The following is a 12,860-nucleotide window of genomic DNA, read 5'->3' on the forward strand; positions in this document are numbered from 1 at the left end:
TCAGTTTTTATTGATAAATGTTTCTTATTTTTTAAAGAGGTAATTAATCCATACCTGAGGCTGAAATTATGCAGGATTATGTAATTGATGTCCCTCTATCTTGTGGTATGAATATTTATTTATTTATTCAATTTTCTATACTGTTCTCCTAGGGGAGCTCAGAACGGTTTTCATGAAGTTATGCAGGTACTCAAGCATTTTTCCCTCACAATCTATCTAATGTACCTGGAGCAATGGGGGAATTAAGTGACTTGCCCAGGGTCACAGGGAATAATAGTGCAGGGTTTGAACCCATAACCTCATATTAAGGGTGAGAGGCACACAGGGCAGTGCTGCCCCTCCCCACCCTCTTCAGCCCCCCACCCCCTTCAGCCCCCCACCCCTACATGCTTCTTTCCCATCACCCCTCATGCCACTTCCCTTCCCCCTTACCTCTGTAATGTTCCTGGTGCGAGCAGCAACCCCCAACCTGCTGTTGTGCCTACATGAGCTCTCCCTCTGACATCACTTCCTGGGCGTGAGTCCAGGAAGTGACATCAGAAAAAGAGCCAATGCAGGCATGACAGCAGGTTGAGGGTTACTACTCATGCCATGAACGTTACAGAGGTGCGGGGCAGGGAAGTGGTGCACATGCTTGGTAGCGAGAGGGCAGAGAGGTGGACAGGTACCAAGATAGCGCTCAGGGCGGAGTGCCCCTCCCCCACCCCCTTACTACACCACTCTTCAGGGTGCTGAGGCTGTAGATTTAACTACTGTGCCACACTCTTCAATAAATCACATACCCCACTTTTGATACGTTTTTGCTCAGCAGGTCACAGTTATTTTGTTGTAGCATTACTCTATGGTGCTTAACTAAGCCATGGTAATATGGAAATATGAGTTCATTATTAAATCCACTGTGTAAGATTCAAAAAGGAATAAAGATTAAAAAATAAAATAAATAAAATAAAATCCAATGTGTTATAACCATCTTTATTTATTTTTAATTGATTTTGAACTGTGACATTTCAGACAACTTTGTCAAGAAATAGCTGATATATTTCAGAAAATTTAAACAAGGGAAATTTTTATACAATGAAAAATAATATATAAAAACAAGCCCTCCCCCCCAAAGAAATATGGAGATCACAACTAAGGGGAGAAGATGAAACCAATTCAAAACAAAGAAAAACTAAACAGCAGGAAATTTCAGGCAACTCTCCAAATCACTTTAAAATACTGAGCTTGTAACAGAGAAAACTTATGCAGTATTTTGACTAGATAAATCTTTTTTATTTAGGATCAAAAAATAGCCTGAATTGTTTTGGGTCCCAAAAAATATAGGTTTGAACACCAAATCTAGCATTACATTTAACTGGAAAACACAACTGACATGGCTTTACTAAAGGTAAATCATGCAAAATGAACCTGATTGAATTTTTTGATTGGGTGACCAGAGAACTGGATCAAGGACATATGCTATATGTCATTTACTTAGATTTCAGCAAAGCATTTGACACGGTTCCTCATAGGAGGCTCTTGAACAAACATGAAGGGCTGAAGTTAGGACCCAAAGTGGTGAACTGGATTAGAAACTGGCTGTCGGACAGACGCCAGAGAGAGTGATGGTTAATGGAAGTCGCTCGGAGGAAGGAAAATTGAGTAGTGGATCCCTCAGGGTTCAGTGCTGGGGACGATCCTGTTCAATATTTTTGTGAGTGACATTGCTGAATGGATAGAAGGTAAGGTTTGCCTTTTTGCAGATGATACCAAAATTTTGTAACAGAGCAGACACCGTGGAGGGAGTGGAAAATATGAAAAAGGATCTGCAAAAGTTAGAGGAATGGTCTAAAATCTGGCAACTAAAATTCAATGCAAAGAAATGCAGAGTGATGCATTTGGGGATTAATAATCGGAAGGAACCGTATATGCTGGGAGGTGAGAAGCTGATATGCACGGACGGGGAGAGGGATCTTGGGGTGATAGTTTCTGAAGATCTAAAGGCGAAAAAACAGTGAAGGCAGTGGCTGCTGTCAGAAGGATGCTGGGCTGTATAAAGAGAGGCGTAGCCAGTAGAAGAAAGAAGGTGTTGATGCCCCTGTACAGGTCATTGGTAAAGCCCCACTTGGAGTATTGTGTTCAGTTTTGGAGACCGTATCTGGCGAAGGACGTAAGAAGACTTCAAGCAGTCCAGAGGAGGGCGACGAAAATGATAGGAGGTTTGCTCTAAAAGACGTATGAGGAGAGACTGGAAGCCCTGAATATGTATACCCCAGAGGAAAGGAGGGAGAGGGGAGATATGATTCAGACGTTCAAGTACTTGAAAGGTATTAACGTAGAACAAAATCTTTTCCAGAGAAAGGAAAATGGTAAAACCAGAGGGCATAATTTGAGGCTGAGAGGTGGTAGACTCAAGAGCAATGTATGGAAATTCTTCTTTACAGAGAGGGTGGTGGATGCCTGGAATGCGCTCCCGAGAGAGGTGATGGAGAGGAAAACGGTGACAGAGTAAAAAAAAAAAAAACCATGGGATTAACACAGAGGATCTAGAATCAGAAAATAATAGTTAATAGTGAAGAACTAAGGCCAGTTCTGGGCAGACTTGCATGGTCTGTGTCTATATATAGCCATTTGATTGAGGATGGGCTGGGGAGGGTTTCAATGGCTGGGATAGTGTAGATGGGCTGGAGTGAGCTTTGACGGAGACTTCAGTAGTTGGAATCTAAGCACAGTAATGGGCAGAGCTTTGGATTCTTGCGCAGCTAAGAAGAAGAAAAAAAAAAATTAAATTGAATCAGGTTGGACAGACTGAATGGACCATTCGGGTCTTTATCTGCCATCATCTACTATGTTACTATGTTACTATGCACTTCATGATGCAAAAGTTGAAATGTCTTTCTTCTTTCCTGTGTCTGCTTTGAGATGTCAGGAAATATCTAAACATGTTGTCTCATAAACAACTGCTACTACTTATCACTTATATAGTGCTGAAAGGCATATATGGCGCTGTACATTTTGCATTTATAGACAGTCCCTGCTCAGAAGAGCTTACAATCTAACTTGGACAGACAGAAATGACATATAGGGTTGGAGATGCAACAGCCATTCAGACAGCGGTGCTGGGCCGAGCAGGAAGCATAAAAAGCTCGGCCCTGTCGGGTGTGCCACTCGCCGTGAAATGAGAACCAGGGACGGAGAGGCTCAGCACGGGGCAGGGTGCGGAAAGATCGCTCCTGCCTCATACACCGCTGGTCCACCAGGGATTAAAAATGGTGCAAAAGGTAAGCGCAGGGGGGAAGGGGTTAAAAAATAGTTTGTTAGTCGGCCGGGACAGGAAACAGGAGGAATCCCTCCTGCCGGTTGATGCCTGCAATATCCGGGGAGGTGGGTCAGGTCTTCATTGTATGATGACCCCAATATAGGACGAGACCCCCATTTTTGGGCCACTTTTGGGCCCAAAAATCTCATCCTATATTCAAGTATATACGGTATTTATCTGCCTTCATTTTTATCTGTTTTTAAATTAGATCTAATATGTAGGTAGTCCCACCTGTAGCAAATCCATCATCTCCTATTCAGCTTCCAAAAAAATAGCCTGCCTAAGATTTCCATATTCTTCCTAGCTCTCCTTTATACAAGAAGGCAACTTCAGGCCCATAGAGCAGGAGAAATGCCTTATTGCTTTGCCTTGCCAGCACTGAAATTCAAACTGGCAGTCACTGACCTGAAAATCCCCTATGGTCTACAGACGCTAGACATAGGAGAGCATCAGGTCATCCTCTGCCATTTTGGATTCTGGTTCTGGTTAAACAGGAGTGACCCTTTTGCCTCTGAATGAGAAATGGAAAGAGAAAACACTTTTCTGAATCTTAAATCTGAGGACAGGTTTTGGATCCAAGAGGTAGCATAACTTCACAAATTATAGTTTTGGAGAGGTTGATGCGGAGACCTTTAAAGAAAGACCACTGCAGAATGGGAGGCAGATATAGTGCCAGAAGCTTTAATTTAGGGCTTCAGACCTCTACAGGTATGAACCTAGGATACAGGACTGCATACCATGAGTGTGTTCATGGTCAGGGGATCAACCCCTTTACCATGGTACTGGCTAAACTTCAGTACTTGTACCACAGTTTCGTAAGGATGTGCATGTGTTAACACACATCTGGTTCATTAGATTGCCTTAAAAAAAAACGTACTGGCTGTAAAATTGATTGGATGTGCATAAATTCTATTTAAGCATTAAAATGTGTGAAAAAAGGCCAAAAATGAAGCAAATATTTCCCCTGTGCATATCCTTAGTTTCTTTTGAATATTTTAGGGCAATAACTTGTGCTAAAACTAGGGGGCACCTTTTACAAAGGTGCGCTAGGGCCTTAACGCGCGGAATAGCGTGCGCTAAAATGCCCCGTGCGCTAGCTGCTACCGCCTCCTTTTGAGCAGGCGGTGGATTTTTGGCTAGCGCGCACTAATCCAGTGCGTGTGGTAAAACCTGTAGCGCACCTTCTTAAAAGGAGCCCAAGGTGTTAATGCCCAAATTTGATATAGTTTATTATCCAGAGCCCTTAGGACTTTTGTCATAATTTGATTATTAATGATCTACTGTAACAAACATTACATGATACCACGAAATAGTCTAATTTTAATCATATATTTATATGCTAGTTCAATTCTAACTTATTACTGTCATTCAATGTCTGTAAAAATAGTAACAGTTTTGTGTGCTTCTGCTAATCAGCTAATTTGAAAAACAGTCGATTAATGTAATATTTTTACTCAAACATTGAATGAATTAATGTGGAGTTTTTAAGACCAAGGATGTGTTCACACCTTCAGATTATTATTTGAAGATGTCATGTCCGGAGGATTTTGAATTCTGATCCAACGTGACACTGAGGTCTTTCCGCCACTTTCTTCACTTTTTCCACTAATGTTAACAACATTAGCACATGCAAACATGTTAACAACATTAGCACATGTTAACAACATTATTGAGAAATGTAAACGTGTGTGCAATAACACATGTTAACAACATGTAGACATTTACATGTTAACTATTTTTACAGAAATTGAATGACAGTAATATTTACATGTTTACATGTGCTAATGTTGTTAACATTAGTGGAGAAAGTGGAGGAAAGACCTCAGTGTCACCTTGGATCAGAATTCAAAATGCATGTGCTAATGTTAACATGTGTTATTGCACACATGTTTTCATTTCTCAATAATGTTATTAACATGTGCTAATGTTGTTAACATGGGTTATTGAGAAATGCAATTTATTTCTTTAAGTATTAGTGTGTTCCTGAATACATTGTTGTTTAATTCAATTTCTGTAGACATATTTACATATCGAGGGAATTCCAATGGGCAGCCATGTGTGTTTCCTTTCCTCTTTGGCCAAAAGTGGTATGCTAAATGCACAAACGAAGGAAGATCAGATGGCCTTGTCTGGTGTGCAACAACACAAAATTATGATCAAGATAAAATGTATGGATTTTGCCCAGAAACAAGTAAGTACTACTTTTATATGTATGGGCTTTTATAACACACGACCGATTATTAAGCATTACTAAAACATCAAATTTTGAGACCCTTTTACTAAAATGCATTAAAATCTGGACATTAACATGTAACTTTTCCTGCATGTTAAACCCAGATTTTCTGTGGCTTCTAAAATAGGGCATCTAAAATAATTGGGGTTGTTTGTTTTTTTTGGTTGTTTTTTTTTTTTTTTTTAAAGTTCTGTACTAATTTTTTCATTACTGTGCAGGATTTTGGAAAAAAAAACAACAAAACACGGGAGCACTTACTGCCTCCTGTCTAGAAGTTGATATGTGCTTCCATGCAGTGGAGTACCTGGCCTGATGGTCACCTGGAGTGGAGCACCCCCTCCTTTGGCCAGAGCACCTCTCTTTTCCAGGCAGTGGGGGCATGTGGAGTGGTCACAGAGCCACAGTCCGCATATGCGCGATGGTCGGTTCTGCCAACCCTCTGCCCTGGAAAAAGAAATTGATAAAGCAGGTGGGAATGGGGCTGGGGCTGGCAGAGGCGGCAGCCAAGAGCATGTGGACCACAGCCCCATGTTCACTTCACCTACCTTCTGCTGCTTGGACCTGGGGTGTACCGCCTTCATTGCCCCACTCTTTGTATGCTAGAGATCCTTTGTTTAGTCCATGTTATTCAGCTAGTACAGGGATGGGAAACTCCGGTCCTCGAGGGCCGTAATCCATTTGGGTTTTCAGGATTTCTCTAATGAATATGAGATCTGTTTGCATGCACTGCTTTCAATGCATATTCATTGGGGAATTCCTGAAAACCCGACTGGATTCCTGTCCTCAAAGACCAGAGTTGCCCACCCCTGTGCTAGCACATGCTAATCAGAATATACTAGCTGAATAATGCTTCCATGCTGATTGCCTGCCTATGGCATGCCCCCTCTCATAAAACTTACAAAATAAAATGCACAAGTAACAAAACACTTTAATACATTTTGTGGTAAACCTTTTCGGCATGTTGAGTATTAGGGCTTAATATCCTTTAATAAAGAGGTCTGTTTAACCTCTATTCAATGCAGTTTCCACTATTTTGCGCACTTGCTGTTAAATAATGAGATTTCTTGAGGGTCAGTGTTATAACCTTACACTGAGGTTTTGCATGAAAATACAGTAAAAAAATTTTTATAAATTCCATTTACAAAATGTCTATATATTTTCACAGTGGAATAATGGACCTTTGAAGTAAACAGAATATTGGATTTCAGTCAATCAGAATGCAGGATTATAGTCATCAATCTGCAAACTCCCTGCCGTAGAGATCATGGGGAGCAATATTCATCGGCAGCAAATCCATGTAAAAATATCTGGATAGGTTATTTGATTATATCTGAGTGGCTGACTGGACATAGTATACTTACACTTCCAGAAAGCGTTCGACAAGGTTCCACATGAAAGACTTCTCAGGAAACTACAAAGCCATGGAATAGAGGGAGATATACTAAGGTGGATAGGCAAATGGCTGGAGAACAGAAAGCAGAGAGTGGGCATAAATGGGAAGTTCTCAGACTGGGAGAAAGTGACTAGCGGTGTGCCCCAGGGCTCAGTACTTGGGCCCATCTTATTTAATATTTTCATCAATGACCTAGAAGAAGGAACATCCAGTGAGATCATCAAGTTTGCAGACGACACAAAGCTAAGCCGGGCAATCAAATTGCAGAAGGATAGCGAGGAACTCCAGATTGACTTGTGTCAGTTAGAGAAATGGGCGGAGAAATGGCAGATGAAGTTGTTTGGTTTTTTTTTTGCAATCTGTTTTATTAATTTTCGTTGTATACAAACACACAATACAAACAGAACAACCAAAATGAACAAGACAAAAAACAGAAACAGTCAGGTCTTACGCGTCTTTCTTTATGAAGACCCACAGAAACCAACCCCACCATACCCACAAGAAGCCCTCCACCCCCACCCCACGCACTCCAGTGTCAAAAGTTCAGTAAAGAACTACGAGCTCTCGAGGATAATCCCTCCCAAACAGGAGCCCATATTCTCCGAAATTTCCTCCAAGGCCCAGGACCCCCCCTTCGAACATCCAGATATTCAAATTTTAACAATGTAAACAATTCATTTCTCCACATAGTCAAGGTAGGCACATCAACTTGGCGCCAAAACAAAAGAATACACTTCCGGGCCAGCAATGATACCTTTTGCAATAACAGGTTACCCCCTCTAGACAGTCCCAAATGAGCCTCCTGAGAAAAAAGCAGAATGTCTGCCCGCAAGGGAATCTGCTTGCGCAGGGCAGACTGCAGATACAGTGCTACAAAAGACCAGAAGGTTTGAATACGGTCGCACGACCAGAACATATGAAGCAAGCCTGCAAGGGTGAACTGGCACTGAGGACACCGAGCATGAGAGGCATATCCAGAAACATAAGCCCGGAAAGGAGAGACATGCAGCCGCAAAAGAAACTTGAAGTGCCACAGAACGAGTCAGGTGAGGAAGATGTTTCATCAGAAGATGAATCCCCTGGCCCGTGATATGTTTAGATGGAGAGAGATCCTGGTTCCACACAGCCGCCACCAACTCAGGGTCCCAAGGAGTTGCAAAGGATAAACTAACCCGAGTCCGACGGGACAAAGTCAAAGTCTCACATACCAGGTCCGCCCAGTCTCCAGTCAAGGTAGCAGCATCCAGTGAGTAGAGATAATGAGACACCTGGCGATAAAAAAGCCAACCAGAGCCTCCAAGATACCCTCCGCCTGTAGGTTCTGGAAAGAGCGAGGCACTCCCGCCTCCGACACAACATCACGCACATAGCAGAGACCACGACCCCTCCAGCGCTGTAAATACAGTTTGGATGCATCAGGGTCCAGGTCACGGTTACCCCACAAGGGCAACAGAACCATGGAAGTAAAAGGCAGCTGCATGCGTTTGCACAACCACTGCCAACATTGTCGCATAGAACGCAGCAAAGGATGAGCCCTGGTGGGAAAAATCCGGTGTGGACGCTTAGCGTGAAGATAATACAACAAATGAGTAGGGGCCATCAACTGCTGTTCAAGACTGATAGGGGTATAAAACTGAGTGTCTTGAATCCAGTCCACCAAATGTCGAAGGAGATAGGCAATGTTGTATCTCCGCAAGTCCGGAAGCGCCAGTCCACCCCGCCCGACAGGCAAAGATAATTCAGCAAGAGTCATTCTAGGTTTCCTATTATTCCAAATAAATTTACGTAGTACAGTATGAAACACAGTAATATCCTTATTAGTCATATACAATGGAAAAGTTTGCATCATGTAAATCCACTTAGGGAACAAAACCATTTTGTAAAGAGCTATGCGGCCCCATAACGACAGGGGAAAACGAGCCCAAAGACTTAAGAGGTCCCTGGACTTGTTCAAAAGCACTGTGAAATTTTCCCTGTAGGCTCGAGATAAACTGCCAGTGATGTATACCCCCAAATATTTGAGTTTGTGTGCCACCTGTCGCAGAGGGAAAGAAACCGACCAATCCCCGTAAGCATACCCACCCACTGCCAGAGCCTCGGACTTTTCCAAATTCAACTCCAAACCAGATGCCCGGCCATGGTCACCAACCAATTGCAACACCCGGGGAGAGACTGACCCGGCCTGGTCAACAACAACAATATATCATCTGCAAAGGCCAAACAACGTACCTCCTCCTGCCCCACTGACAACCCGAATACCAAGCCATCCTCCCGAATCCTCCGCAGTAAGGGCTCCAAAGATAAAATAAACAATAAAGGGGAAAGGGGACAACCCTGATGAGTGCCTTGCTCCACCGGAAAATAGCCAGAAACCGTACCATTAACCAAAACTGCCGAACTAGGAAAATGATATAGAAGACAAACCATAGTCAGAAAATTACCCCCAACCCATAACCCTCAAGTACCGCAAACAAGTACTCCCAATCCACACAATCAAACACTTTGCTGGCATCAAGACTAATCAGTAGACCAGGGAGAGAGTGGGTAGTGCTATGATCCAAAGCCGCCATGACTTTCCAGACATTCAAAACTGCCTGTCTACCCCGGACAAACCCCACCTGATCAACATGAATAAGCTCCGGCAGAAAGCCAGCCAGACGATTAGCCAGAATTTTTGCCAAAAGTTTAAGCTCGAAATTAATCAAGGAAATGGGACGATAAGAATCCACCAAAGCCGGGTTCCTATCAGGCTTGGGAAGCAACACAATATGCGCCCAATTAACATGGTCAGGGAAGGCCCCCAAGGAACCCACCCTAGTAAAATAAGCCTCCAAAGATCCAACTATGCGATCCTGTAAAATTTTGTAAAATTCAGATGAAAGGCCGTCGGGTCCCGGGGCCTTAGAGAACAGAGTGTCCCGAATGACCTGCCCGATCTCCAAGGCCATAATAGGGGCATGCAAGGCCTCAACCTCTGCCCATGAAACCTGGGGCAACCGCAAGGAGTCCACATAAGAAGCCACAACACCCGGAGTGGAAGGTCTCATAGAAAAGAACTCCTGAAAATGTCGAGAAAAAATATCAGTAAGGCGATCCCTGTCAGTGACTAAAGAGGAATTCTGCAAAAGTCCCTTACAAAATTGGGGACCTTGCCAAGGATGAACCATACGAGCCAACAATTTACCAGACCGATTCCCATATCTATAAAATCTATGGCAGATGAAGTTTAATGTGGAAAAGTGCAAAGTAATGCATTTAGGCAGAAAGAACAAGGAACACGAGTATAGAATGTCAGGTGCAACTCTGGGTAAGAGCGAGCAAGAAAAGGACCTGGGTGTACTGATAGATAGGACCCTAAAACCGTCGGCACAATGCGCAGCAGTGGCAAAGAAAGCAAATAGAATGTTAGGCATGATAAAGAAAGGAATCACGAGTAGATCAGAGAAAGTTATATTGCCGCTTTATAGAGCAATGGTCAGACCACAATTGGAATACTGTGTCCAACTTTTGTCTCCCATCCTAAAGAAGGATATAAAACTGCTGGAGAGGGTGCAGAGATGAGCGACAAAGCTAATAAAAGGTATGGAGAACTTGGAATACGAGGAATGATTTAAGAGACTGAGATTGTTCTCCCTTGAGAAAAGGAGACTGCGAGGGGATATGATCGAGACTTTCAAAATATTGAAAGGAATTGGCAAAATAGAGCAGGAAAAAAAAATTATTTACAATGTCCAATGTGACACGGACAAGAGGACATGGACTGAAGCTAAGGGGGGACAAGTCCAGGACAAATATCAGGAAGTTCTGCTTCACACAAAGAGTGGTTGACACCTGGAATGCTCTCCCAGAGGAGGTTATTGCAGAATCCACCGTTCTAGGATTTAAAAGCAAACTAGATGCACATCTCCTTACAAGAGGCATAGAGGGATATGCGTGACTATAATTACGCCAGGTGTACACCGGCTGAGCCTCCGCGTGTGCGGATCGCCGGATTTGATGGACCGAAGGTCTGATCCAGAGATGGCAGTTCTTATGTTCTTATTATCAGAGCTCAAAGACATATACGAGTAGATAACCTATCCAGGTATATTTTGGCTTGATGTAACCACGATATGTGGATGAAATAGCCTGGATTGTGGCTAATATTGCTCTCCATGCATACAAGATGTACCTGCTCACTTTGCACTTGCTTTACCACAGATACAGAGGCCACACAAATGAAAATATGGATGGAGATTTGGAAGTGAATTTCTCACACATACTTTTCCTTTCCTACTCTATTCTTGCACCTATTTTTCCCACTGAATGACAATTCTCATCTATACAGATTTACCCAGATACTCTTGGAATCTATACATGGCATCCAAATTTGGGTGCCGAAATGTCAGCATGGATGAAAGATATGTGCGCAAATAAATTGTCTAACATTATAATAAGTATCAATTCATTGATGGCTGATTACAATTTTTACAGTTACTGTAATTGGCAGTAATTGGGATTTGCACACATATTGGTTTTGTGTGCTGTTCAATAAGAAAGGGCATCGAAATCCCCTAGGATGCAATTCGAAAGGGAGCAGGACTAGGGGAGAGGCAGGGGCATGTGATAAGTTGCACATGGTTTTAGAGTTCAGCATCATTTCTGCACCCAAATGCTATGGGTTGGGTGCTGGCATGTACATCAGCTTTTAGCACCTAACTTCTGCTGTGGGGATCAGTGCTAAATGTCAGAGTACCCTTTAGAAAATACCACTTAGCACTAATTTTTCTCAGCTCCAATTTTTGAGTACACTTTATGGAATCCCTTCCTCCTCTCTGCCCATAATGCCTTTGCTGCCTGGGCAAATTCCTCTGAAAATTGCCATGAATCTGCAGAACACCCCCAAATTTTCTATACATGTGGAGGTTAATTCCCGCGCTTTAGCAGCAATGCCAGTTTGGCCTTCTTGCCTTTCTCTTTAAGTACTTTGTGGGTACTATTGGATGCAGACTCTGCTCTTTCACATCTTAAGATTCAACAAATTGGTTGCTCCACCACACTTATTTTCTCTTATGCGCTTGTTCGTTTTCTTGCTGGTCTTTACTTACTTGTAAAGCGAGTCGAGCTCTGTTGGGAGATGACCCAGTATATAAATCGAAGACTAGATTAGATTAGATCTAACAGAACCCTGGTGACCCCTGAAACGCAGACTTGTGTCGGATCTTTTTGTCCATCGGTGCTTTGTAACCAAGAGTGCTTTATATTCTACACTTGTGTGCAGGATATTTCTTGGTCCACCCCTACTTCTGGGTGCTCTTGGGTAATTCATTACCAGGGAACCTGCTAAAAGCACTGGTTATAGATCTACTTTTCTTTATAGAATACTATCACAAGTGGCTGAAAATGGGCTTATATTTAAGAGTAAATTTGTTATATGTAACTGAAAAATCAGTACAAAAAATGTACACAAAGTAACAGCTGAGAAGGAAGAACCCCTGGGACTTACTACCGTTTTTTGGAATCCTCTCTTGAAGTGGTTACTATTAGAACTGCGTTGCTGGTTACCTTCGCTTTCGAACTTGACTGCAACAATATCTTGAAGCTTTCCTTTAGATATTTGGAGTCTCAGTTCCTAGGGTCTATAATAAGAATATTTCCTGACTTGGCATGAGTTACATAGATAAGGGGAACAGCCTTCTTGACCTTGTGGGCTAGGGTTCAGGCTTTATCTGCCAACTTTGTGTTAAGATTTCCTTGTAATTGTTACATTATTCATGAAGGCCAACAGTTTCAAGTTTTTGACCCTAAGCAGCTTGAGGAATTTGTTTGTGCTAGAGCAGAAATGAATGTCATGGTGTAAATTCCATATGTTTGCTGTAGACTGGCTGAGGGAAGGATCTCGGAGCATCTTTGCAATGCATTCTTTGTTCCTTTATTACTTATTGATAATTACTTTT

The 12,860-nt window shown here is 42.5% G+C and overlaps 1 protein-coding gene across 1 annotated transcript in view; it reads left to right on the forward strand.

Annotated features, from left to right (window-relative positions):
- Positions 1-12,860, forward strand: part of MRC1 (mannose receptor C-type 1) — a 239,932-nt gene that overhangs the window by 39,818 nt on the left and 187,254 nt on the right. Inside the window, 1 exon segment of the mRNA XM_033932883.1 lies at positions 5,316-5,489. Within this exon segment, the coding sequence (XP_033788774.1) occupies positions 5,316-5,489 (174 nt within the window).

Source organism: Geotrypetes seraphini, chromosome 2, assembly GCF_902459505.1.
Source record: "Geotrypetes seraphini chromosome 2, aGeoSer1.1, whole genome shotgun sequence".
Taxonomy (NCBI): Eukaryota; Metazoa; Chordata; class Amphibia; order Gymnophiona; family Dermophiidae; genus Geotrypetes; species Geotrypetes seraphini.